The following is a 27,099-nucleotide window of genomic DNA, read 5'->3' on the forward strand; positions in this document are numbered from 1 at the left end:
TTCTGCCCCCCCACGCCCAGTGCAGGGCAAGAGGGGGGTAGGGGGCTGCTGGCGGGCGGGGGAGCAGGATTCAGACAGCCCGAGGGGGGCGCTGCCTCCTTGGGGACGCAGGAGGATGCCAGCCTGGGCTGAGGTGGGACAGGGCTCCAAGAAGCTGCCGGGCCCACAGCTTGCCCCGCCGCCCCCCAGGCTGGGAGGAACCTGGCTTCATTTTCCCTTTGCAGACAGGGGCTGCCCCCCTCTCCCCATTCTGCCCAAATGAGGAGGGAGCCGGGGGCACAGCTGGGAGGCTGTTTATTGCTGGAGTTTACAGTCACGGTGGGCGGGAGGCCCCTGTGGTCCCCTTAGTTTCACCAGCAAAGCCCCACTGTCCTGCTGCAGCAGCCTCCTCTCTCTCCTGCCAAGGCAGCAGCGTGGGCACCTCCTGCGCCAGCCAGCGCTGGGGGGGTCACATGGGCGCGATGGGCAGGGCGGCAGCTGTCCCTCAGCAAATGGCCCCGCTCTCCCACTTGCTACGAGACGCGGGCCCAGGGTCAAGCAGGGCAGTGGGCGTGAGGCTGCTCTGGGCCATGGTGCCCAGCAGAGCGATGGTAGGAGCCACCTGCCAGCTCGAGGGCAGGGGCGGCGTGGCTGGTTGGCAGGGCGTGAAGGCGGCGAGGCGGCGGTCAGCTCTGGCTGAGTGCGGGCGCTCGTTATGGCACGGGGAGGCCGCGGCTGCCCCGTCTCTCACTCGGCTTCCCGCTGCGCCTGCTTGGCGAGGGATTTCCGGTGCTCCTGGATGGCTCCCCATAGCCTGCACACCAGCCCCCCTCTGGCAGGGAGAGACGGAGACGAGTGAGACACACCCCTGCCCCCTGCCCCCCGCTGCAAACAGCCTCAATGCCTCGCCCTCTGGCTGGTGCCCAGGGGACGGGACGGGAGCCCACAGGGGGATGGTCTCCATGGGCCTCACGCCCCACTCACGGCAGGGTCTTTCCCCGGCAGAATTGCAGTGAAACGCTCCCAGGGCAGAGTCTGCTCAGGCTGCCAGGACAGATTCATGGTTCACCAAAGCAACTCGCTCCACCGACCCCCAGCCATTGTGGCTGGGCTGGGAGGGACAAGCCCTAGGCGTGGCCTCTTGGCCCAGCCAGCAGTGCCCCTCTGGGGAAGAGGGCTGGGGCACCGGCCCTGGCTCCCCCTCCTGCCACCCTACCTGATGCCGGTGTAGAGCAGGTCGTCGCGGGTGGCGCAGGTCAGCAGGTCGGGCAGGGTGAAGCCGTGCTGCAGGAACTGGGGGAGAAAGCAGGTAGCGGAGCTAGTCAGCGAGGGACGCTGCAGCCAGAGCTGGGATGGGGCCACCCCACTGGCTCCATGGGGAAGGGAGTGCTGGAGGGCCGGGGCGTGTGGGAGGGATGCCCCAGACCCAGCTGCCTTATGCCCAGGCACCCGGCCCCCACCCCACCACGGCCTGGGGGAAAGGGGGCAGGAGGTGTCCCCCTGGAGCCTGCCTCTCCCTCTCCCTGCTAAGGCCCGGGTCGTGGCGGGGCCCAGGGCTGTCCCCAAGCCGCTGGCCCCTCGGCCTGGCTCGCACAGCGCAGGGGACGTACCGTCGTGGTCGCATCCTCATCCGCTCCGTGGCTCTGTAACCAGTCAACGAGGAGGGCGTCCACCGCCCCCTGCCGGGGCCCCTGGGGGTGCGCGGCCAAGGCTGTGCAGACAGAAGGGTTCGGACCCGGGTCAGCCTCCCCCGGACTCTGCGGCTCAGCCTCCCCCGTGTCTTTGGGCTCCAGATGTGTGGCCTGGGGGAGACAAACCCAGCCCCTTGCTGCCCCAGAGACACGGGCCCCAACGTGGGGCTTGGAGAGAGACCCAGCCCCTGCCCCGATGTGGTCAGCTGGGGGAGACCAAGGTGTGTTCCACCCTGCCATGCCCATCTCCCATTGCTTCCCCTCCCGCACTGCGCCCAGCAGCCCCACAGAGCTCCCCCAGCCCAGCTCCGGCGAGTCCTGGCATCGCTCACCTAGGGGCTTGGATCCCTGCAGAGCCCTGGCCTCCTGCTCCGCGGCCTGGAGCACCCTCCGCAGCTGCCTGTGCCACTCTCGCTCCTTCTCCAGCAACGCCTCCAGCAGCCTGCCACGCGCGCCGGGGGGACAAGGCAGAGGGGCTGGGAATCGAGGGCCACGCTCTGGGTGCGTGTGAGATGGGGGGAGGGCGATTGCTACTGTACTCCCCCGCCCTCCATCCCGCCCAGCCTGGGCATGTCAGAGCCACAGCTGAGAGCCCAGCCCAAGTGTGGATCCTAATGCCCTTGGACTGGGAGAGTGGCACCGCCCTGGTGTGTGGATCCAGGCCAGGAGGGCGGCTGTGGGGTGCTGCCCCCTCCCGCAGGCAGAGGCTGGCACAGACCACGCCTCCCGACCCTTTGGGCTCCTACCTGCCCGTCTCCGCGCGGAGGCGGCTGAGCTGCAGCAGGAGTGGCAGGGAGTCCGCCGGGGCAGTACAGAAGCCCAGCTCGGTGCTGGTGCCGCTGCCAACGCCAGAACTTGGGGTCTCCACGCTGCCCCTCCCCCCGCTGGGCTGGCTCGGGGGAGGAGGCGCTCCCTGCGCCTCTGGATCTTCCTCCACCTCCTCTTCGCTGCCCCCTTTGCCCAGGAGATGCGGCGGCTTCACCCGGAGTTCTGGAAGCGCGGGAGAAAGAAGGTGAGCGGGGAGGTGGCTGGCCTGGGGTAGGGACGGTGGGCAGAAGGCCGTGAGCCCTAGGGATGCCTCTGGGCACTGGGAGCCGAAGGGTCAGGGCAGCCCCACGGGCAGCGGGCAGGGGTGGGAGCAGCAGTGGGACTAGCGGTAGCATCTGACTGCCTCTGTTCTCCCACGACTCTAGGCCCGGGCAGGCGCCCTGTGCTTCCTGGTGGGAAATCTCCCTGCTGGAGCTGGGGAGGGCCATGCCCGACGGCCTCGGGCCCAGAACTCCACGGGCAGGGCCCAGGGGTTCTGCCAGCTGATAGGATGGAGAGAGCTGGGTCTCAAGGCCCTGGCCGGGGGCCTCCTGCTGCCGTCTCTATACACAGTCCCAATATGAAAAGTTACCTTAGCAGCACCCCAGAGCACCCCGAGGGGACCCCCGCCCCAGCCGCAAACCCACTGCCGCTCCGCTAGGGACCCAGCTGCCGCCCGGCCGGGCCCCGATTCCCCCTGGGGCTGGAGCCAGGGCCGCCACACAGCCCCCCCCCCCCCCCGCCGCCCGCCCACGCACCTGTCACGAGGATGGTGAAAGCTGCCTGCACGGCCTGGCCCATGAGGTTATCCAGGGCGAACATCCAGTGCGGCTTGATCTGGTGCTGCCGTAGGAGCTGCTTCACCTGCAGGGATGGGAGAGGATGGGCCGCGCCGGCACTGGAGCCAGCCGGAGACCTTGCCACGCCGAGTCCACCGCAGGCCCCGAGGGGCGACCCCCCCCAGCTCCCTCTGGGGTCCCCACCGGGCCTGGGATTACAGAAGCCCCGCCCCCTTTGTTCATTGGCCACACCCACCATGCACCTGCGACTGCCCAGGTGAGGCGTTAAAGGCAGTGGGTGCTCGGTACTTGGGGCAATTGAGTTTTAAAGATCCCGGGCCAGGTGTGGAGGGAGAAGTGGCCCGGCCCGGCCTGGCCCAGCAGCCTCCTGGGAAGGGCTGAGTACTCACCGTGTCCTGGAAGCTGAAGAGTGGCACCTGCACGTGGCGAAGGCTTAGGCCCTCCGCCTGCAGCGGGGCCTGGAGCCCCAGCAGGTCCTGGCTGAGCTGCCGGCGGCTGGGGGAGCGGATGTAACTCTTGAGGCAGGACACCAGCTGGGCGATGTGCTCCGAGGACAGCCTCCCTCGGTCCCGGCTCTGGACGGGGAAGGGAAAGGCTCAGCTTGGGGGCGCGAGCGCAGACGGGCTCCCACGCGAGGCTGGTCTGGGCAGCGGGAGGGGTCTCAGACGCACCCCGCGCCAGAGCGAGTGAGTGGATGGAAGTCGTACGTGACGGGCTCCAGGAAAAGGACAAAGGCCATAAAGCGACTGCAGGACCCCCCCCATCTGGAGCCAGGCTGAATGAGCGGCCCCCAGCCTGGCACGGGGAGTTTAGCCCCTGACCTGCCGCAGAGCGGTCGGAGCCGCGTGCTGTCTGCCTCGTGCAGGGGAGGGGTTGGGCCTGGCTGCCGAGCCTTCGAGGGGCCGGCACTGACCTGGCTCTGGGCCTCCTCCAAGGCGGCCACGATGCTGGGCTGCTCCTCCGTCAGGATCTGGTGCAGGGTGGCCCTGCGCTCGCTGTCTTTCTTCAGCAGGAACATGCCGCCGCTCTCCTCGGGGGCGGGGGAGCTGCTGCAATCCAAACCAGCTGGCTCCCCGGCAGCCCTGGGGAGACGGGAGTTGGGGGGGGGGGGGCAGGGACATGCAGTGAAGCTTGGGCACTGCAGGGGGGCAGGCCTGTGCTAAAGAGCGGATCCAGGACTGCGGCTGACCCACTGTGGAGCCTGGGATGGGAGGGACGCCTCCCTTACAGGGCTGCCTGGGGCACCTGGCTCTGCTGCCCGTCTAGCCCTCTGGGATATGCACCTCCAGACACCCAGAGCGCTGGGGCTCGCAGCAAAAGGGGAGGGTTGGAAGGGGAGACACGAGTAGCCCAGTCAGTCCCCACACACCCACCCCGGGCAGCCAAGCGGTTCTGGGGGGCGGCAGGCATTCACATGCTCCAGGGGGAGCCACCCCACAGCACGGCAAGCCCTTCGGGCTGGTGGGACAAGGAGACTTGGGGCATCCATCCCTGTGCACTGCAGATCCCCCTCCTGGGGAGTGAGGGACACCCAGGCCAGCGTGGGGGACATTGAATCGTGGGGGACAGCTGGGGGGGTCTGTCATCCGATCCGAATCTCCCTGGACCAAGAATCCCAGGACAAAAAAAACCCTCCAAAACAACCTCCCTCCCCAGGCCCCTGCCATCGGCCACAGCAGCAGCTTCCGGCTGTCAGCCGGTAAACTGGGCTATGGGAACACCAGGGACAAGCCCTCCCGATACCCCTGCATCACGGGGAGCGGGGTGCTCCGGAGAGCAGAGTCTGCGTTCCCCACTCGCCTGCCCCATCCGCCCGGTGGGCGCTGGAGCGGGAGGTGAAGACACATAAAACTCAGCTGCAGTGACAGCTGCTGACCACCAGGTGTCGCCCAATCCCTGCCCTACAAACCCAGTCTGCTGCCCCAGGTCGAGTCCGGCCCTACATGTAGCAGGGGCTGGGGGAGGCCTTGGGGGGCAGCCTGGGCACATCTGGCTGCTTGATCCCCTGAGGCAGGGGGCTCCCCTTCGACAGCCACCGCCCCGAGACCGTGCGTCCTGTGGGAGGGGTTAGGAAACCCAGCCAGGGATAAATGGTTGGGCATGGGGCTGCCCCGCACCCAGGGTGTGGCTAGGGGGCACTGGTGGGGAACGTACCCATCCGGCTGGAGGTGAAGTGTCCAGCTGTGCTGCTGGGTGCAGTGTGTGGCCCTATACCCCCCCCCCCCACAGCCTGAGATTCTCAGCCTCCTCCCAAGCCTACCCCTCCTTCCCCCCGAAGGGAAGCCATACCCCTGGTAGCTGCGTCTCTGGGTCACCTCGCTGGAGATGTGGGCTGGCAAGCTGCTGTCTGCCTTGGCAGCTGTCCTGGAGGCCTGGAAGGGCAAGGAGGGGTTCCTGGCCTCGCTGGCCCCCTCTGCTGCAGGGGCAGGAGAGCTGGCTGCAGAGAGACAGGGCCGGTTACTTCAGCTCCTCCAGGGAACACAGCCCACCTGCGAGATACCATGTCCCGCCCCCCAAGCCCTCAGGCCTCTTCCTGCCCCCCCTCCCCGGGCTCCCTCCCATCTCCTCCTCCTGCCCCCCCACCCAGGGCTCGCCCCTGTCCCCAATATCCTTCTCCTGCCTCCTAGCTCACCCGCCCCCAGTGTGCCTCCCTCCGATGCTGGCACGGCCTGGTTCCTGGTTTTCTTCCTGCTGGGGGCTGTCAGGAAGGGCTCCTGGAGCAGGGCTGCAGCGGGCGCCCGCTGATCCGGATCCACCTCGAAGCACCGGAGAATGAAGGCCTTGGCTGCCCCCGACATGGAGTCGGGCACCTCGGGGTGCATCTTGAACATGCCCACCTGGAGAGGGAGATGAGGGAGGGGCCATCACAGAGCCCTGGCCCCCCGTCCCCACCTCACAGGGAGTGGGCCCAGAGGGGCACTGCCCCTTGGCTCACCCCCCCCACAGGTACCCCGCTGTGTGGGCAGCACCAGTTTCCCCCACGTCACCCAATGGGCCTCAGTCAGGCCCTAGTCTCTCTGCCGAGGCGGCCAACGAGGGGCTGGTCAGTGGCTATGGCGGCCAGACTGGGGCATGGCCACCTGTCCACTGGGAGCCGCAGCGAGACTCACCCCCCCCCCATTTTGTAGTGGGGGAAGCCATAACCCTCCCCTGCCAGCCCCCACACTCAGAGAGGAGCCCGAGCAGTCAGCCTCCCCCCGCCGCCCCAACGGTACCAGCAAGCCCCGTCCTCACCTTGAACATGGCGGCCTGCGGGCTGCCTAGCTCATAGAACGGGGGGTTGCCCGTGGCCATCTCGATGATGGTGCAGCCCAGGGACCAGATATCGGCCGGCTTCCCGTAGCCTCGGGGGCCCTGGTCAATGATCTCCGGGGCCATATACTGCAGGGTGCCTGGAAAGAGACCAGAGCAACTGAGGGAAGCCAGCCCCCAACACAGCGAGCCCCTCCCAAACCCAGATGAGCCGGGGACCCCTTCCCTCCCCTCCTGCCAGGGTCTGAGGATGCCCCTGTGCTTGGCACTTGGCCTCAGTGTCCCCCATCGGGGGGGGAGGGGGAAGATGGCAAATGACCCCTTCCCACAGCCCAGCATGCCGTAACCCAATGCGGGGGGGCTTGCACCAGAGCCCCTCACCTGTGAAGGTCTCGGCGCAGGGGCTCATCCCAGCCAGCCTCTTGGAGGTCCCGAAGTCAGAGATCTTCAGCACCCCGCTGTAGGTGTTGATAAGGACGTTGTCTCCCTGTCAAACGCCGCCCCCCAATCAGAACCGGTCACAGCTGTGGAGAGCCTCCTGGGGCAAGTGCTCAGAGACAGGGTGTGCTCCCCCCTCCCCCAGATCCGCTAATGCCCCTCACTCCCGCTCTGTCCTGCTCTGGGGGTCGAGGGTGGATCCACCCCATCTGCGGGGCCAGGAGAGGTGGAAGGGGCGGTGAGACCAGATGCCCTGGAACTCCCAGAGCGGGGGGCAGGCCGGGGCCCTGCTTGGGACACCGGCGGCTTTGCAGAGACCGGAGCAGGTGTTGGAAACCATCCTGGGACTCAGCACAGAGCCCAGGGCTCGGCTAGCAGCCTTGAGGGTGACGGAGTCCCTGGATTAGCCCACCATTCCCCTCCAGTCCGGGGAAGGCCCCGGGCCCCGTAAGCTAGGTGGGCCCCAGTCAGCTGCCGTTTCTCCCACTCCGCACTCGCACGGGCCAGCCAACGCCCTCACCTTGATGTCCCGGTGGACGATCTGGTTGTCGTGCAGGTAGCGCAGGCCCTCCAGGATCTGCTTGGTGTAGAACACGATGGTGGGCTCGTTGTCCTTCAGGGGGCCCCACTTGGAGCGCAGGAGGGACGAGAGGCTCCCTGGGGATGGAGATGAGAACCCCACTGAGCCCGTGAGCCCACACCGAGTCCCCACGCCTCAGCACAGGGGAACTCGGCCAGGCCCCGCCACAGTGTCACACCCCAGGCCCAGGGCTGGCACAGAATGGGGCAGGGCAGGAGCAATGCGAGGCTGTTAGGAACCCCCGAGAAGACCCCAGGCCACATTAGAGCCAAAGGCCGCCAAGGGCAGGAGGCAGCTAGCCTGGGACGTGGGGTCTGCGACAGGCCAGATGGACGGCAGCACGTTCCCAGGCTGGGGCACCCTGCTCTGTGCAGGAGACCCCAGGTTTGGCCGCCTCTCTCCTCGGCATCCCCAGCCTGGGGCGGGCGCTCACTCGCCTACCTCCCGGCACCTCCTCCATGAAGATCTTAATGAAGCCGTCCTGGCTGATGGAGCCCAGGTACTGGACGATGTTCCGGTGCCGCAGGCGCTTGTGCAGGGCGATCTCCTCGTGCAGGGGCTGCGAGTACCTACACGGCGGGAACCGGGGCAGTGAGGGGAAAGGGCCAAGCCTGCCTGCTCCCTCCCAGGGGGCTGGGCAATGGGGCTGCAGTGCCCCGCACTCAGCAAGGCCATCCCCTCCCAGCGGGGCAGGAAGGGCAGGTGAGAACCAGGACCAGGCAGGTGCCCATCCACCCTGACACTAGTGCGCTCACACTGGGACTCTTGCACACCAAGTCACACTCATCTACCTCCCGTGCCCCCACCCCCACAGCCCCAGATCACCGTGCTGCTAGGTACCCTGACTTTCCCAGCCGGCGTGGAAGGGGAGGGCAGGACCCACTGCCTGAGGGTCACTGGTATGGGGCAGGGAGTTTCGGCCATACCCCAACTCACCAATGTCAGATCCGTACCTAATGGGGGTCGTGTGAGGGGTCATCGGAAAACCGATAACACCCTGATCGCTGATATTCTTGTGTGGGGCGTGTACGGTAACCCCCCAACGGTAGGAAACACGGAACTAAAACGTGTTTGAAGCGGACACGGCTGGGGAACAGGGAAGCAGGCTGCTTCCCGACGTCTCCACCCAGCTGCAATTGGCCACTTGCTGGCAGAGGAGGATGCCGGGGCAGATCCATGTGTATCGCAGAAAGCGCCGGCGGGGGAGAGACCAGCATGGAGCCTTCTCCACCAGACTCCCTGGCACCTTTCCGCACAGTGGGGGCACTGGTCTCGGCCTAGAAAAGAGGGGCAAAGAGCCCCAGAGATCTGGAGCTGGATTCAATACCCTGGTTTGACTTTACACACCGACACGCAGGGCATGCTCGTCTGCTGGCTGGGAGCTACGGGGCACTTAGGGTGACAGCCTCTGACTGGTCTGGGCTGAACCTCAAAACAGGAGAGAGGGGTCCACAGGAAGCACCTCCCCGCCCCCCCGCAGCTCCTACCTGCTGTCCCGCTCTGGGATCTCCTTGATGGCGATGCGCACCTGGTTACTGAGGTCCCGCCCGGCGTAGACGACCCCGTAGGTCCCCTTGCCCAGGATCACCCTGTCGCCCGTCTCTGTGTATTCGTAGTCGTACTGCGCAGGCCAGAGCAGGGTCAGCGCGCCTGGGGCTAGCTGGCCCTGCCAAGCCCCTCATGCACCCCCAGCTCCGCGAGCTGCACCCCAGTATCCACCAGAGACGCCTGCTCCGAGTGCGAGCCCGCGCCCGCCCCCGCCCCCGGCACTCACCTCCAGGTCCTCGTCCAGGCCGTCGCCCGCCTCCTCGCCCCCCACCGCCAGCTCGGCCACGAAGGAGTGAATCAGCTTGCAGAACCTGCCGGCAGAGAAGGGAGAGCGTGCCTGGGCGTGGCCCCACTGCCCGGCCCCTTCGGGGGCTCCCAGGCTGGGCAACGGACCCTGGAGAACCTCCCCACCACCACACACCGGCTCAGCGACCCACCCTGGCAGAACGCCGACCATGCTGGCTGGCAGAACCACGGGACCCCTGGGCAGATGCAGCAATGCCATGTGTTGGGCAGGGCCTAGGGCAGCCCCACAGACTGGGCCCCACCTGCCAGGATGGGGATGAAGTCTCTTCCGGCTCCCTCCCCCGCCTGGCCCTTCACCCCTCAAACCCAGCCCAGGGCAACTGCTCCGCCCCCCCAGCAGGGGCTCTGGGTCGGGGGACAGATCCTTTATCCCGTCCCCACAGCTCACCAGCGCCATGGTGCTAGGGGGTCCCTCTGCCTCCCCATCCTGCCCCATCACCAGCACCCCCGACCCACCAGCAGTAGCAGCGTTGGGGGTCCCTGCCCCAGTGCCCTCAACCCACCATTGGCAGAGGCATTGGGGGGCCCTGCCCCTCCCCTACTCCACCCCCTGGCTCACCATTGGCAGTGGTGCTGGGTGGGGAAGTACAGCTGGAAGTCCTCGGCCGTGTGCAGCACGTACAGGAAGCAGCAGCGCTCGTCGCACTTGGAGATGCTGGAGAGAGAGAGAGGCCGGCCCCCACACCCCACAGTGAGTGTGGCGGGGGGTGTGGGGGGGCTGCTCCCACCCGAGCCTCACCCCAGAAACCTCCCCCAGCTCCAGTGTGCTCATGGGCTGCTCTGCCCTTGCGGCTTGGCACGAGCCCCCGCACCAGGCCGGCGGCACCGTCAGCAGGAGCAATGGGGCTGCATGCCCTGGGGGTGAGCTGGGGAGGGTGCGGGCACATCCAGAGCTCTGGGGCTGGCACTCCAGCTAACAGGGCTCCTCCCCACACCGGGGAAGCCTCCTTCCTGCTATGCCAGCCCCCTTGGGGCGACGCTCACAGAGCGTTCGGGGCCAGCCGTGCTCCGTGCCCCCCACTCCACCCTTGCAGGGGGCTGGTCACTGAACGAACCGGCTATGCCATGGCCCTTGGAGTCTGCTCTGCCAGGCAGCACAAGACCTTCCCAGCTGCCCACCTCCTGCCTACAGGCAGGTCCCTCTCTGGCTCCTTGTGCCATACGCAGCTAGGGAGGCCAACACCTACTACGGGACCCACTAAGGGCCAGGCACTCAGCTGGGGGAGCCAGGCTTACTCTCCGCCAGGCTTACCCCCCCCTCGCCCCGGCTTCCAGCTAGCCCTGGGCATGGGAACGAAGATGGACATTTCCCCAGTGCAAAGAGGGTGCTGGGAGAGGAGGGTTCTGCTGGGGACGCAGAGAGGATTTCCGGGTGGACGCAGGCTAACCAGGGAGCGCCGAGGCTGACAGAGAGGCTACCCCAAAGGGCAACCGAAGAGTTAAACTCCTCACCTGATTCCACGGATGGAGGAAGCCGGAAAGGTCCAGCTGGAGATCCCTCTCTAGGGGGAAAATAAACCCCAAAAAAACACGCAGCGTGAACAATGGCAGCCCAGAAAGTCGTCGCCATCAGGGGCGGCAAAGGGGTGGGCTCGCTCCCTGGGCTCCGAGCCGCCCTACCTCCTCTGGGGGGCAGATGTGGCACACCGTCACCGACTTTTCAGCCTCGCAATTGCACACCGTCAGCTGGGCTGGCTGCAGGACTTTGTTCAGCTCCAGAATCAGCACCTGGAACGGAGGCGGAGAGAGAGGCTGGTGTGGGGGGGTCTTTGCCCCCTTTCATTGCATCCCCAAGGGGCTGGAGGCAGGGGACCCCATGATGGGGCTGGGGGTGAGGACCCCAATCAATGCCGATATTCTTCTCCTTTCACCTAAGGATCCTGCTTCCTCTCCTGGAGCCCCCAGTATCCCTCCCTGATACACCCCCCAGCCCGGAGCACATTTTAACCGGCAAAGGGCCGGCTCCAGGCTCTGCTCTCCCCCTGCTGCCAGGAGCCTGCTCCGACCCCTACACAGCAGCACTGGTGACTGAAACCCACAAGCCAGATGGCCACCATCACCCCCGGCTCCTGCACACCTGTCTGGATTGTTACCAGGGCGACGGGGCAGCTGTAGCCACTGGGTCTGTCTTCACCACACAGCTGGCCTAGCTTTCCCTTGGGTGAGGACCCTAGCCCCCACCCCCACCCACCAACAAACCCCTCCCATCCCATGCTCCGACCTGGGCGCCAATCACCCGGGCTAACTCTGCCCTCACCCTCCCTTATTGTCAGCACGCGCCAGGCCGGAGGCAGCTCTAGCGGCGCGACGGGCCTGGACTCAACGCACGGAGCCGACCCGCCACGCCGAGCACCACCAGGCTCCTCACCGGGCAGCACTCCGTGGAGACGAAGGGCTGGCAGGACGCCAGCAGGAAGCCCATCCAGAAGTCAGCCTGCTCCTGCTTGGGCGTCTTGGTCTCTGGGCAGGTCTTGAAGTGTTTGTACAAGAGGAAGGTCTCCATGACGGAGGCCAGGTACCTGCGGTGACAGCCAGGGCAAAGGGTGAGACGGAAGGGAGGGACACCCCCCCCGCGGAAACAGCTTCTGGGTGCTGCCAGGTCTCCCGTGCCATCCCCCATGTGCCCAGGATGGACAAGTTCTCCCCGCGGTTCACTGGGAAAGCCCCACGGGCTGCCTCATGCCCAAAGGCCCGCGGGAAACCTCCCACGCAAGGGGCCGCTAGAGGAGACCCTGGCCCCTGAAGCTGGCCAAGCTGAGTCAAATGCCGATCTGCCCTCCCCTGGCAGAGCTCCCCTCCCGGAGGCACAGGCAGGGTGCTGCTGTTTGGGGGGGTCCCCCATAGGCTCTGGGGAGGGGCTGGCATTTCTGCCACCTACCAGACGGGGGCATTGAGTTTGTAGAGCTTCTCCGAGGCCCGGATGACTTTGCCGATGTCGTTGGCCAGGATCCAGGCGCCCAGGTAGAAGCCCACGTCCCAGTAATGCTGCATCTTTTCCACGCTGCCCTTATTGCTCAGCAGACAGCTCAGCTTGACGCCTGGGGGGGAGCCGGGGAGGGGGGGCGGGAAGTTTCCTCTTCACTGCTGAGGGCAGGGCGGAGACACCCCCGGGCAGGGCAGGCCCGCCCAGCCACCGCCCTGCCCCATTCCGCCTTCCCCCATCCCCTCGGCTCACCCCCACACTTCCCCTGCTCCCACGCCAGCGCCGCCCACTCCACGCTCTCCCCCCACCCCCATGGCTCAGCGCCCCCAGCTGTACCCCCTGCTCTCGCTACACGCCCACCCCAAACCAAAGAATGTCCCCCAGTCTCTAGCAGATGAAGCTTCCCCTTCCCTTGCCGCGTGAACTGCACAGGACATGGGAGAGAAGCCGGGACGGACAGCTCCCCCTTCCCCCCGAATTCCAAGGGACCCCCTCTGACTCATCTGGCCACAGAGTGCAAGAGAGACAAACCCATAAACCCCACACACCTCATAGCCCTTCCTTGGGCCATCGTCCAGGCCATGCCAGGACTACGGGAGAGCCTGTTATAATCCCCGGAGGCCCATGGTGCTTTACCCACACACAACGGCAGCAGGGGAAGAGCCACTCACCTATTTGCCGGAGCTGCACGGAGGTTTCGAACTGGTGCCCGGCTGCTATGAGCAGGACGGCAGAGTTAATCCCAGAGTGGAGGCTCGGCTCCGTGTCAAAGGCTTTGCTGTACCTGGGGAGTTCAAACATGCAGAGATGCCAGTGACGAAACAGTCACCCGGCCGGATCCCAGGCAGCACCACTGAAATGCAGCCAGCTCTGGGGTGGTGGGCAGCAAACAACCAATATATGGCAGTGCAGGGAAGGGGCATTAATTCCAATGCCAGGGGAGCTAGGACTCTCAAGGTGCCAAAGGGGGTGTGTGTCTCTAATACCCACTTGCTCCAGACAGGTTGTAAGGTCTCCTCCGTAACATCCCATAAACTCAGCTTATCTGCCTCTACATTGTCCCTTCCAGGAACTGAACCCAGACGTCCAGAACCCAGCAAAGCCCATAGACCCATGCACACGCTCAGGAGTGGCTGCACACCCAGCCAAGTGCATGTGCTCCGTGTCTGTGCTCAAAACCCCGCTGGCCCAAGGAGCCCACCCCAGTCTCCCTGGCACAGGCCTCCCACCCCATCCCCGCCAGAGAGCCCCCCCGCCCTGGCTCTTACCAGTAAAAGGCCTGGTCCCTTTTCTCTGTGTCCGTGAAGCCGGAGCCGATGAACATGTCCTTGTAAATGCGGCCACACATGCAGTACAGGTCAGGCGCCACCCCTTCTCGCCTCTCCACCACCGGCAGGAGCACGGAGAGAGCCTTCTCCCGGTCCCCGGGCTGGTTCCGCCTGCCCAGATAATGGGCGTGCTCAACCGCCAGGCACAACAAGCCAACGCCCCAAAGAGGAGCATCAAAGAGAGAGCTGGGGTCCAAGCTCCACTCCCCAGGCCAATGGCTCTCAGCCCGGCGGGATAGAACGCCCTCTTTGTGCTCTGTCGCTGCAGAGGCCGAGGGCTGAATGGACCCCGGGGACTGATCTCCCCTCTTATCCCCCGACTGGGCAGGGACAGCCTGGCGGAAGCTTGCTCGGATGCTGCCCGGTGGAGGGAGCATTTCAGGCTTCGATCCTCTCAGCCCAGCACCGGCGTCCATACACAGGACTCCCCGTCCTTCCCCTGCCGAGCACCCGGCCCAGCGTGACGGGTGCCCACCGGCTCCACTGGCAGCAGAGGGCGCTCGGCACCCCGTGGGGCTGGGAGCGGGGCCTGCGCCTGCCCAAGGAAGCGTCTCACCTTTCGAGGGCGAAGGTGTAGTGGAAGCGGATGTTGTGCTGTTCGGCCACGTCGCAGGTGGGCAGGGCCTGCAGCGTCTCCACCAGCCTGATGATGGCGTCGTAGTCCTGCCGAGGAAGCCGGGGGTCAGGCAGAGGAGGTCCCGGGGGGGGGGGGGAGGGGCCGGGGCTGACGCAGCACAGGGGGGTCGGCAGTGGGGCGGGCAAACCACGCCACTCAGGATCGCAGCTCCTTCTGCGCCATGCACCCGGAGGTCGTGGTGTACTCGAGGAAACGGCCCTTGTGCCAGGGCAGGAGGTGGAGCCTGCAGAACCCCGGTGTCCTTCGGGAGACCTTTCTTCCAGCATGGCCACCCACCGCCTTGGTGACAGCCTGGCCTGCTGGGCAGCCGGCTGCAGCGACACACGCGCTGGCCAAGGATGGGGGCTCTGCATCCGGGGACCCTGGCGAGCCCCACCAGCTCCCCCTTGGAGAGCCGTGGGCCAGCGCTGCACATGCTCGTGTCTGTGACCCAGGGCCAGCAACCTCCTCTGAAAGCCACAAGCCAGGGCCTACTCCTGGGCATCCCAGGCAGCGACCCCACCTCTGCAGCCATCTCCCGTGAGCTTGGGCTGGTGCTCCCACGGCCACTATTCCTTCTGAGGACCCAGCCACCGCCCGCCTCACCCATCGTCCCACCCGCCCTGCTGGCGCGGGCCGGGGGCGGCTCACCTGCACATCCCGATAGGACAGGAGAAGGTTCATGACGATGTCCAGGCTGAGGAGCTCCACGCTGTCCAGGCGCTGCTGGATGTTGGCCAGCTCCCGGCTCAGCTGCTCCCCGCTGTACATCTCCCGGGCCTTGCGGATGTCCCGGCGGATCGTCTCCCGGAAATAGCCGCTGGAAAACCACCATGCTTGGAGCTCAGCGCAGCCCACTGCTGGATCATAGGCTTGATGGGGAGGGAGCCTTTGTCCTGGACAATTACCCACATCCCCCTGGGGCACTCAGTGGTAGTGGAAGGGGCCAACTTGACAGCCCTGGGGTCTGAGGATTCTAGTTATCCGCAGGACAACGTCCCACCTATCCCACGTGAGAGGCGAGTTCCCATGGCCCACTCAATCCTCAGCCCTTCCACCAAGGTAGAGGACAAGGGAGACCATGTATCTGAAAGGCGCTACCTCTCATCAAGAGGGAGGGCGCATCTGGGGTGCGCCCAAGGGGCTGGAACGAGCAACACATGGAGCTGAACTGGGCTGTGGAGAACAGACTAGGAAGGTCTCCCCCTGGTAGCGAAGTCTCCTGGAAGGTGGAGTTGGAAAAGGGTGGAAGCCCCGTTGCCTGGTGCAGTCCTGGGGCAGGGAACTGGCCCAGCCCTGGGAGTGCCTAAAAGGGGTCAGAAAGGGGACCTTAGACTAGGGTGGGGCTGAGCCGTGAGGGATGGGGAGCTGGGGGAGGGGTGACACAAAGCCCCTTTCCCCCCTAGTTTCACTTCCTTCAAGTCCCTCTCTGGTCGCAGTGGGGACCCATGCGCTCAGACAGCTGCAGACCCCACAGCCTAGCGCTGGGGCCCCCCAGGCCTTCACAGCGAGCTGTGAGTGCAGGGCTTCCCCCGCCCCCTGGTTCCCCAGCCTCTCCGGTAGCCGTCATTGTCCCACAGAGCCCTGCACTGGTTCCCCTGGGAGTGCTCCACACCTCCAGCCTCAGCAGACGTCTCAGGGAGCAGGCAGCAGGCCCCTGTGCTAGCACTGCCTGCAGGCTCCGGGAGGCAGATTGCACCCGCCTGGAAGCACCCACCCCCCCGCAACATCTCACAGCCCTGGGCCTTTCCTACTGCACCCATCACCCCAGCCTGCATTCCCATGACTGCGAATCCCGCAGCAGGCGGCCGAAGGGCCCCTTGTTGCTATCTCCGGAGGCTGACCCATCTCAAAAGGCAGGAAATTGCACTATGCCTGAGTCATTGCATCACAGTTCAGTTCTGCAGCTCCAGCCCCAGAAATAGGTCGTCCTCCTCCCCACAAAGGATGCAAGAAGACAGGGTGATGCAAGGCTCACAGCTGGGGCGGTCAGCGGAGCGGCGCTAGAGACCGGATCAATCCCGCTGAGCCTGGTCAGAACCAGCCCTTCCTGTTCCTGCAAACTAGAGTGACTGGCCTTTAAATGTTGACACCCTGCAACAGGAGTGAGATGTGTAGGAGCCAATCTCTGAAATTCAGGCTATTTAACTGCCACCCGCTTGGGGAACTACAGGGAGGCTTGGCCTTGAAAGGTTTGCCAACCTCTATTTTTGCCGTGTGGATGGAGGACAGAAAAAGGAGAGAGAAAATGCCTTTAAGCAGCTTAAAGTGGCTGCAGCCCATTGGTTTGCCCCTAGCTTGTGCCACTCCCATACGGGCAGGGGGCTGAGGAGTGCAAGGAAAAGCCCAGTTTGCAGAATACATATTTCCTTGGCGTGGTCATGTCTGGAACTTGTACGGTGCCTGCTCCAATCAGCACCTTCCCAAGACGCAGAGAGCCCAAGGAAACGCCTGAGCATTGAAACACCACGAAGTCTAGCGGCCAGGGCATTGCTCTGGAGAGCAACCTTGTTCTCTGCCACTACTCCCATTGAAATCAATTATCAGAGGGGTAGCGTGTTAGTCTGAATCTGTAAAAAGCAACAGAGGGTCCTGTGGCACCTTTGAGACTAACAGAAGTATTGAGAGCATAAGCTTTTGTGGGTAAGAACCTCACCTCTTGCATCTGAATAAGTGAGGTTCTTACCCACGAAAGCTTATGCTCCCTATACTTCTGTTAGTCTCAAAGGTGCCACAGGACCCTCTGTTGCTTTTTATTGGAATCAATGGGGCCGCTCACCGAGAACAGTGCTGGGAAGCTGAGAGAACCCGGCTCTCATGGAGGGAGAGGAGGGCCTTGGACTTCACAGGCTGGGGAAGCTCATAATAGAATCTCAGGGTTGGAAGGGACCTCAGGAGGTATCTAGTCCAACCTCCTGCTCAAAGAAGGACCAATCCCCAACTAAATCATCTCAGCCAGGGCTTTGTCAAGCCTGACCTTAAAAACCTCTAAGGAAGGAGATTCCACCACCTCCCTAGGTAACCCATTCCAGTGCTTCACCACCCTCCTAGTGAAATAGTGTTTCCTAATATCCAACCTAAACCTCCCCCACTGCAACTTGAGACCATTACTCCTTGTTCTGTCATCTGGTACCACTGAGAACAGCCGAGCTCCATCCACTTTGGAACCCCCTTTCAGGGAGTTGAAAGCAGCTAACAAATCCTCATTCTTCTCTTCTGCAGACTAAACAATCCCAGTTTCCTCAGCCTCTCCTCATAAATCATGTGCTCCAGCCCCCTAATCATTTCTGTTGCCCTCCGCTGGACTCTTTCCAATTTTTCCCACATCCTTCTTGTAGCGGGGCCCAAAACTGGACACAGTACTCCAGAGGAGGCCTCACCAATGCCGAATAGAGGGGAACGATCACGTCCCTCGATCTGCTGGCAATGCCCCTACTTATACAGCCCCAAATGCCGTCAGCCTTCTTGGCAACAAGGGCACACTGATGCACATCCACCCAGCCCAGCTCCCTGCACGGGCCATCCCTCGTAACACCATGCCCTGGGCAGGTCATCGGCTGCGGGAATCAAACCTGGGACCTCCAAAGGTGCTTCCCTGGCCAGAACCAACCTGCTGAGTGCAGCACTCGAGCCCCCCCAGTGGTGGCTGGGCCACATACAGCGGCTGCTTTAAGATCCAGCGGTGGCAGGCTCAAATCGGTGCTGCCAATGACCATGCAGGGGCACAGCACCGCCCTAATCCCCCTGCCGTGCATTCCTGTCACCCCCTGGGCCGGCCAGCGAATCTCCCTGGGCTCGGCCATTAATTCCACTTGCCCGGGGAGAGTCACGTTCTGTCATTAGTTCCTGCCATGGCAGTGATGTGCTGAGAGTTGCACACAGGCAGACGGGGGTCCAGGCGCCCTGGAGGAGGGGCAGGCTGAGCCCGGCCTGGGCAGTTTTCCTGGCTCTTTGTGCAGGGTTGACCTCAGCGCTACCCTGGCAGGCCAAGTTGGAATAAAAGCGAAACCAGCGATGGACGTCGGGGGATCCTCGCCCGGGGAAGCAGGGTCTGAGCCAGGGGTGGGCAAACTTTTTGGCCTGAGGGCCACACTGGGGTTGCAAAACTGTATGGAGGGCCGGGTAGGGAAGTCTGTGCCTCCCCAAACAGCATGGCCCCCACCCCCTATCCGTCCCCTCCCACTTCCGGCCCCCTGACTGCCCCCCTCAGAACTCCCGACCCATCCAACCCCCCTGCTCCTTGTCCCCTGACCGCCCCCTCCCAAGACCCCCGCCCCTAACCACCCCCCAGGAACCCCACCCCTATCCAACCCCGCCCTGCTCCCTGACTGCCCCGCCCCCTATCCACACCACCGCCCCCTGACAGGCCCCTGGGACTCCCATGCCTATCCAACCCCTGCCACTGTTCCGTGTCCCCTGACTGCCCCCCCCAGAACCTCCAGCCCATCCAACCGCCCCCTGCTCCCTGTCCCCTGACTGCCCCCCTGGGACCCGCCGATCCCTGCCGCCTTACCATGCCAGAGCCAGCCACGCCGCCGCGCTGCCCGGGAGGAGCAGCGGGCCAGAGCACTGGCGGTGCGGTGCGCTGAGGCGGTGGGGGAGGGGGACAGTAGGGGAGGGGCCAGGGGCTAGCCTCCCCGACCGGGAGCTCAGGGGCTGGACAGGATGGTCCCGCGGGCCAGATGTGGCCTGTAAGTTGCCCACCTCTGGTCTGAGCCAAAAGGCAGCTAAAGTTAATAAGAGTCTTTCCATTGCCTTCCACCTGCTTTGGGCCCCCATGCTCGGAGCTGGGTGGTGCCACCCCACACCCCCTCCGGTTCTAACTCCCCAGCGCTGCATTTATGTCCCTGCCTCTAGGTGCCAGCCAGAGGCTTGTGCCAGCCCCAGCTGGGCCCAGGGAAGACTCCCCGCAGCCTGTCCTCTCAAGCTCACTGATCAGAGGGCACTGCCACTCAACCCCCCAGGCTTCGGCTGGAGCCGGTTTCCAGGGGCCGGGCCCTGCCCTCGCTGAAAGCCCCCCCTCCCGAGTGCGCTCGGCCGGGCAGTGCGGTACCAGGAGCTGGTGGGGGTGCCCTCCAGCAGCTTGGTGAGACGCCCCGCCAGGGGGGTGAAGAAGGCCTCCACGTTGAAGCTGGGCTGGAAGAGCTCGGTCAGGCACTTCATGGTGCTGGCGTCGCAGCACAGGACTTTGTTCTGGGCCGTCACCACGTAGGGGATGAAGGTGTAAGTGCCGCTGCAGTCCTGCCAGGAAGAGACGGGGTGCCACGAGTCAGGGGGCTGGGCTTCTCCCCCATGTCCCCCCATCAGCCTGTTCATTCCCTAGGCTCTCAGCCCAGACGGCCAGCGAGGGATACCACGTGGTCCCCATATAGGCGGTGGCGTTTGTGACGGAGACGCTGCGGTGCTGAGACCCACCAACTCGTTCCATGTAACATCCTCCAGACAGCAGGGAAAGGAAGAGGAGTGGAACTCTCCCCCAGCTCCAGCCAAACCCCGCCCACTTGGGCGGCCGAAATATGACGTACCATACAGCCCGCACGGGCCTTTTTAATACAATCTGTCCCGCTCCTTTGCTGCATTCTCCAATCAGCAGTGAAAGACGTAAACAACCTTGGCATTTAAATAGCCATGATTAAGCTCTAGAGTTAACACCCCATTGAAAAGCGATAAGACCGCTCACTAGTTGTTGCCACCTGACAGCAGACAGCTTGAAACCACTTCCCTGAGCAGGCGAGAGACGTGAAAGGCTTCCTACCTCAGGCCCTCTCCAAGCAGGTTCCTTGGGGCCGGGGGATTGCCAGGCCCAGGTGCGGGGGTGGGTAATCCGTAGCTCTCAGGCCAAGGGGAGTTTGGGCATCTGACCAGAGGCAGGTGGTGGTGAACGAAGGTGTCCACACCCCAGCAGAAGCCTGAGCCCACCTCGCGCAGCCAGAAAGCTGCAGCCTCGCTTTCCCAAGCTAAGCGCGTGGCTTCCAGGGGGTGCAATCATCAGGCTGGGGAGACCGAGGAGCAGCTGAACCTGGGCTTTAGGTCACAGGCAGAAACACGTTTGGGGGCTTCAGCCATCATTAGCCCGCCCCGCCATCTCTGCCTGACAGCAAACCAGGTGCAGAGAGCAGGGACCTGCTGTAAGATTCAGCTGGGCACGTCCCATGTGATCAGCTCCCTGCTACTGAGTCTGGGACGTGGGGGGCTGGGGGGGGGGGATCTCTATCCTTCCCAGCCTGTTTCTGCTCATGCGGAACAGGAGGTGGGTGGTGGGGGCGGGGGGCAGCACGTGAACCAGCACTAAGCTGCATTGACAGAGCTGTTTGCAAAATGCCAGGACTGGAACAACAGGGAGGCGGCTAGAGGTGAGGATTGAGGGGGGTATGTGTGAGAGAAGAAATGAGCATAAACAGACAAGGTAAAAAAAAAAAAATTGTTTCACAGAACGTAAATTACACTTACTGAGTTCTTCTGGCTGATATCCTCCTAGAGAGAGAGAGAGAGAGAGAGAGAGAGAGGGTGGGTATTTAGCTGTCCATCAACTGACACGGAGCATGTTAGCCACTGAAACGAGCCAATTTGGGAATCTATTTTACATGGTAGGTGGTGAGACACCATGGCGATGAGCAGCAGGAGGACACACGGAGACAGAGAAATTCACTAGGGCCCAGCACTCGGGCTCAGTTCTCTCTCGCCAACATCCGAACTGCAACAGAGATCAGGGGAATGGAAAAACGCCTCTATTTCTGGTGGGATCTGGCTGGGTTTGAACCTTCTCCCTGGACGAGTGCAGCACCAACTTTGGAAGCAGAGGGCGTTTGCAGAATAGGTCACTAGTAGGGATCATTTCATTACTGGGAAAAACAAGACCTTTAACATTTTGCTGGCTCAGGGTCACTGGGTGGAGGGCCTGGAAAGGAGGCAGTCTGTATTTTACAGCCTAGCAGCAGATCACCCATTTGCTGTATGCTTCCCCCCTCCGTGGCCTGGCACTGGAGTGCCCTTTCATCCCTGCGTGGGTCAGAACCGCACTTGAAATACAGCGTTTGGGTCAGTACTGCCTACGGAGGGGAGGGCATGGGAACATGTGGGGCTCTTCTGAGCTGACATTTCAGGTCCAATTTTTCCCAAAGCAGCAGGGCTAGTTGCCAGCACTGGGCCGAGGTACTGAAAGGTGATAGGGTGAAAGTGACACAAAAAGAGACTCTCAGAACAGATGCATCTGATTTGAAGCAGGGGCGGCTTGGCCTGTCCCTCCCGCACTGTTAATCGTTTATTCCCAGGACTGAGGATTTGTGACTATCTCTGAGAGGTCCCCATACGCTAGAGACGCTCAAAATCACATCGTGCCGATTGCTGTCTTGCACCCGGTTTCTATAGTCAGGTGACTGCTGCAGCAGATCTCCCCCACTGCTAGGGTTAGAGATGGGGGCTTTATCCCAGGGAAAGGCCAGGCTCTGGGGTTGGGGCAGCGGAAAGCGCTCCTGTCGAATGGTTTCTGAGACTGCAGCAGTGGTTTCCATGCTGGAAACAAAGCATAAGGGTAATCGGAAAGACGGGGATTTTAAGATTCCCAACAGCCCACGAGGGCTAGATGCGCTGGAGTGGCCCAGAACAGATAAACAGAGCCAGTAAGCTTTCCTAAGCGCTTGACCAATGACCAGAAACAAAATGCTTCGAGCCCCAGGATCCGGATAATCTTTGTTCAAAATCCCATTAGTTTTGCTGCCATTTAGATTAGCTGGTCAGTTCCGGTTCAGAACGGTGCTTTTTGTACAGGCTTCATTTTAACCCAGGAGAGGAAGGATGGGCTTGGGGCTAAGGCACCGAACTGGGCCTTGGGAGATCTGCAATCAGTTCCCAGCTCTGCTACTGACTCCCCAGGTGAACCTTGGGCAAGTCACTTTGTCTCTGTAGGCCTCCTGTACAAAAAAAAAAAAAAAAAAAAAAAGGAAAATACTCTCTCTCCGCCACCCTGGGTGTGGTCTGTTTGGATGGTCAGCTCGGTGGGGCAGGGACTGTATCCTATGCTCCTTTACGGTGCCCAGCACAATAGGGCCCCGATCTCAGTTAGAGCTTCTAGGTGTTACCGGAATACAAGTAATAAGCAGCAAGTTCAAAAAGTCCAGTGTTTGGATCAGCTGAGGTTGCTCTTGCCAGTTTCCTCATGTCACATTCCAGGCCCAGGCGTTTCCTTCTCACAGGAGATGGACGATGAGGAGGGATAACGCCACGTTGCAAGGGGTCTGCAGCCTCCTCCTATTCTGCTACCCCGCCAGCTCCCAGCCGAGAATCCCGCTGAGTCCAAGTTGCTGGTGAGTGCCGAGGGCTCAGCAGAGAGCTCACAGTCAAAGTAGCCCACGCAGCTTTTGCAAAGGACTAGGGGAGCTGCATTCATCTAGCGCTTCCTACCTCAAGACCTCAGCCCTCTGAGGGAGGGAAGTATTGCCCTTCCGGACTTACAAGTGGGAAAACTGAGGCACAGAGAGGCAACATGAGGGGGCCAAGCAGAGACCAAACCCAGGCATCCTGGCTCCCAGTCTGCTGCTTTAACCACCTGATTTTACCTCTCTAACGCTTCCATCTCCCACGCAGACATTTCCCGGTTAACGTGCGCATTTCTCGCACACGCGGTGGCTAAGAGCTCGGACGCGGCTTGCGGGACAGAGGGGCACCGCCCCCACCCACCTTGAGGGCCTGCAGGTCCGGCAGGTCGGTGTGGCAACACAGGAGGACGTTGTTGGTCATGCTGAAGCTCTCCCGCACCCCGAGGTGGTAGAAGAGCGAGGGCTGGCACAAGGAGTTGTTCACTTCCACCACGGCCACATCTGCGGGGAAGGAACAAGGGACCATCAGACACCAGCCTACATCGCTCATGGCCTTTCCTGCACTGACGTGCAGCCGAGGACAGGTCTGGGGCGCTGGGGAATCTCCCTCAATCCCCTCCCCTGAGCCTGATCACTACCTCTCCTGGTCAGAGACCGCTCAGTGCAGCTCCACTGCTCTCCTCCATGCTCTGCAATATGGAGCCCTGCAAATCCCATTGCCTGTCCTGGCTATTGCACACAAACCACCAGGCCCAATTACTCAGCACAGGAAGGAGGATGCATCCCCAGCCAAGGGCTCCTGCAGGCCACAGTGTCACTGCTTCATCTCTCCGTCCATCTCACACTCCCTCCAGGAGAGCGGAGCGATAGCTGACAGAGGGCACCGAACCCCACGCAGGGGGGAAGGGATAGCTCAGTGGTTTGAGCATTGGCCTGCTAAACCCAGGGTTGTGAGTTCAATCCTTGAGGGGACCATTTAGGGAACTGGGGTAAACATCTGTTTGGGGATTGGCCCTGCTTTGAGCAGGGGGTTGGACTAGATACCTCCTGAGTCCCTTCCAACCCTGAGATTCTATGAAAGGCCCAGCCCCATCTCCCCTGGGGTAGCTAGGTGGGCTGATCATTGCAACACATACGTGCAGGCAGATTTTACAGACCGTTTCAGTGGGCCAGGAAAAACCAGACGCCTCCCCAGACCCGCAGCTAGAATAGAACCGGGTGCGAATATCGCGGATACTGTGAGGCACCCCCAGTCACCATGCAACAACCCTCTTTGCGCTTCACCATCAGAGGGGTAACAAAAAACAGCAGCACTTCAACCCTCGCAACCTGCCTGCACGCTGAGGTCCAGCTGTATTATAGCACCACTAGGGGAAACTGAGGCAGGGAGAGGTTAAGGGCCCCATTTCCTGAGGTGCCAAGGACCCATACTTCCTGTTGACGTCAAGCAGAGTCACAAGTGCTCAGTGGCTCTTGAAAAGCCAGGCCCCGGCATGGTTTATCCAAGGTCAGTAGCAGAGCCGGGGACAGAACCCAGGACTCCTGAGTCCCGTCCCTGTGCCCGCTCCAGTTAGTGACTCTGGCCAGCAGCGTGGTGCTGGAGGGCACACGCCAGAACAACCGACTCATTCACCCGGCCAGGAGCATTGCCCGTGGGTTAGCCAGACTCTGACCTTGGGATCTCTTTGTCACACAAGGCTGCCAGCCAACCTCCTGGCATTATCGATAAAACAGCATTTCATTCCCCAAGCCCGGCTGCCTGCGTTGAAGCCAGAATAGAGGCGACAGAGGCTGAAGGTGAGATGGGACCATTCAGATAGAATAAATCACATTAAGCAGAGAACATCCCCCCTGCCTAACCTCTCCTAGGGGGAGGGGAGGAATCTTTTCCCCCAACCCACTGCCAAGGGCACAAATCCAAGCCGCCACTCCCCCCGGCCACGGGATGTGGGTGGCTGAGGTCCCTCCTCTGCTCCAGAGGAATCGGGAGCATCACAGATGTCGGGTGAGGAAACCCCAGACCGACAGGAAGTCAGTGACCACACTGCACAAGTTATTTCCACATCGTTTGACATCCTTCTGCTCCAGTAGCTTCTGACCCCGGAGCCCTTCTCAAAGGGCCAGGCTCTCACATCCGATTTGTCCTCAAAGGGCGTACACAGAGCTCGCCACCCTTGTGGTGAGGAGTCTTGTAGGCTGGAATAAAACCGCCTCCCCCCATAGCAGATTTAAAGGACATTCATCGATTATAAAGCCAGAAGGGACACCCAGGCTGACCCCCTGCATAACAGGCCAGAGAACTTCCCTGAATAGGCTCCTGGTCGATCTGGAAAATCTCCTTTAGAAAAACAGCCCCTCTGGACTGAAAAATTGCCAGCGAAGGGAGATGCTCCAGCCGCTTCTCCGACGTGTGAAAATAAACGCCAGAGCAAAATCCGCAGTCCAGAGAAAGTGGCACACCCAGTAGCCGCAGCAGAGCGGCCAGGGAATGATTAGTCCATTGACAGAGCCCTGCGTGCATACAAAATTTGGTATCCGCATCCGATCCGCACACGGGGTCTGTGGACATGTGCGGATTTGCGGGGCTCTATCCATTGAGACTGGAAGCCCTCGGACACCTAGTGGGACATCCCGTGCCTGGTCAGGATTGGGGTAGTTGGCACTGCCAGTGTTTATGTTGCATCTCTCCTGGTAGCTTTCATCGCCACTAAATAGGGTGACCAGACTGCGAGTGTGAAAAATCGGGACGGGGGTGGGGGGTAATAGGAGCCTATATAAGAAAGAGACCCAAAAATCGGGACTGTCCCTATAAAATTGGGACATCTGGTCACCCTACCACTAAATTCACACACACACACACACACACACACTCTCTCTCTCTCTCTCGGACTGTGAGTTAGGAAGGGATATTTTCTTGTCTGCTTTCAGGCAGCACCATCCCGCAATGCTAACTGAGCAAAGAACAATCGGAGCTGCCGGGATCTGTGTAATAAAGCAATGAAGGTTTGCCATTCTTCCCCCAAGATGGCAGGAAAACAGTAACCAGGTCAATAAAGAGGAGGAAACAGAGGCAGGATGGTCTGGTGCTTAGAGCACAGCACAGGGAGTCAGGTGAGCTGGGTTCTAATCCCGCTGCTCACACACCTTTGCTCACTGATCTCTCCTTGGGCAAGTCACTTAGCCTCTCTGCAAACATTCAAACACCTGTTAAATGAGGGTAACAGAATAGAGACAAACCTCATTTTAATAGCGCAAGATCATAGGTGCTGGAAGCACTGCCGCAACCCCTGGCTTGAAGTGGTTTCTATCGTATACAGTTGGGTTCAATGGCTCTCAGCACCCCCACTCCAAAAACTGTCCCAGCGCCCCAGTGCAAGGTTGTTCGTGGGCGTTAGCAATGGAAGGTGCTAAATATTACACAGAATCGATCACTATCGAGGGACTTCACAGCAACGCTTGGGATGGAGCTCGGAGTTCTCCGTTCCGGAAGGCCAGGCTCCGGCCATGTGAGCTAACGAAGAATCTCCACAGGGAGATAATAGGGGGGGCTATGAGACACAGATGAGCAGTTCCCACTCCACCTGGTAGAGGTCAGTGGTGTACAACCCCCCCAGCTGATAACAGCCTCCAGGGGCTGGATGATTTCAAGGAAGGAGAAGGCCCATTTCATCTGCCAGCAGCTGGCTGTGGGGCGGGGGGGCATGCCCAGAAGCAGCCCTGCTCTCGCCCCTCCCTCGCCCCCACCCCTGACAGCCCTGGGGGTGCAGCAGCTCCCAGGCTGGGGGCTCAGAAACAGAAATGGGGAGTGACCCCCCCCTGCCCGACTTGCTCGTCCTGTTTCGCCCGCGCCCGAAGCCCCTTGGGCTGAGGCCGGGCGCAGCTCATCTCACCGGCGTTGTAGAAGCGGTCCAGGGAGCCGGGCTCGCCCAGCGCCAGGGTGCCGAAGGGGACGGTCTGCAGCTCCGCCCGCACCTCCCGGCAGGCGTCCCGCAGGCAGCGCAGGGGCAGCGACTCGCCCGAGCCCTCGTTGAGCACGAAGACCACGCTCAGCGCCCGGCCCCGGCTGCTGCTGCCCCGGCGGGCCTGGGCCCCGGCCAGCGGCTTGCTGGGGGCGATGGCCATGGCCAGGGGGTCCTGCCAGTAGCTCCCCGCGCGCTCCGCCAGCCGGCTCTCCCCGGCCATGCCGGCGCCTGGCCCCCCCGCCGGCCCAGAGCTAGTGGGGTGGGGGGCCCCGTGCAGCGAATCCCCCCGGCCGGGGCACAAAGCCGGGCACGGCCGCTTCCGCCCGGAGTGCAGCAGTTCCCGACTTGGGCCAGTCGCAGCTCACGTGGGGCCCCCGAGCCCCACCCACCAAAACTTTCCCTGTGTGAACTCCAGAGAGCCGGAGCGGGAACCGGAGCAGGGGTGTGCCCGCTCCTCCCTGTGCAAACGGAGTAGCCGCCGCTGGGCACGGGCGGTTGCCCCGTGGCCTTCTCTGACTCCAGGATAGCGAACAGAATAGGAAACCCAGCCTGCC

At 62.5% G+C, this 27,099-nt stretch overlaps 1 protein-coding gene across 2 annotated transcripts; it reads right to left on the bottom strand.

Moving 5' to 3' along the window:
* Positions 1-277: 277 nt before the first annotated feature.
* On the bottom strand, positions 278-26,908 carry MAP3K6 (mitogen-activated protein kinase kinase kinase 6). Of its 2 annotated transcripts, none has more exons than XM_034754156.1 (29): positions 26,474-26,908; positions 22,945-23,084; positions 20,719-20,742; positions 19,322-19,509; positions 14,920-15,088; positions 14,209-14,315; positions 13,593-13,763; positions 12,996-13,108; positions 12,280-12,439; positions 11,770-11,920; positions 11,022-11,129; positions 10,854-10,903; positions 9,961-10,056; positions 9,322-9,406; positions 9,035-9,168; positions 7,989-8,116; positions 7,488-7,624; positions 6,911-7,016; positions 6,512-6,669; positions 5,910-6,114; positions 5,567-5,714; positions 4,191-4,359; positions 3,667-3,852; positions 3,236-3,341; positions 2,417-2,660; positions 2,003-2,112; positions 1,590-1,690; positions 1,196-1,272; positions 278-811 (listed from the first exon to the last, which is right to left on the bottom strand). In XM_034754156.1, the coding sequence occupies exons 1-29, from the start codon at positions 26,763-26,765 to the stop codon at positions 727-729; spliced, it is 3,948 nt and encodes a 1,315-aa protein (XP_034610047.1). In that variant the 5' UTR covers positions 26,766-26,908; the 3' UTR covers positions 278-726. The 2 variants fall into 2 exon arrangements, with proteins under 2 accessions (XP_034610047.1, XP_034610048.1); XM_034754157.1 differs by lacking the exon at positions 26,474-26,908 and adding an exon at positions 24,257-24,321.
* Positions 26,909-27,099: the final 191 nt, after the last annotated feature.

Source organism: Trachemys scripta, chromosome 20, assembly GCF_013100865.1.
Source record: "Trachemys scripta elegans isolate TJP31775 chromosome 20, CAS_Tse_1.0, whole genome shotgun sequence".
In the NCBI taxonomy this organism is placed as follows: domain Eukaryota; kingdom Metazoa; phylum Chordata; order Testudines; family Emydidae; genus Trachemys; species Trachemys scripta.

Excerpts from the sequence above, each read along its gene's own strand:
- MAP3K6 (XM_034754156.1), bottom strand. The coding sequence starts at position 26,765 with ATGGCCGGGGAGAGCCGGCTGGCGGAGCGCGCGGGGAGCTACTGGCAG. Across the intron at positions 7,625-7,988 it reads CATGGAGGAGGTGCCGGGAG|GGAGCCTCTCGTCCCTCCTG; the intron begins GTAGGCGAGTGA and ends CTCCATCCCCAG. Across the intron at positions 7,017-7,487 it reads TCGTCCACCGGGACATCAAG|GGAGACAACGTCCTTATCAA; the intron begins GTGAGGGCGTTG and ends GGCGTTTGACAG.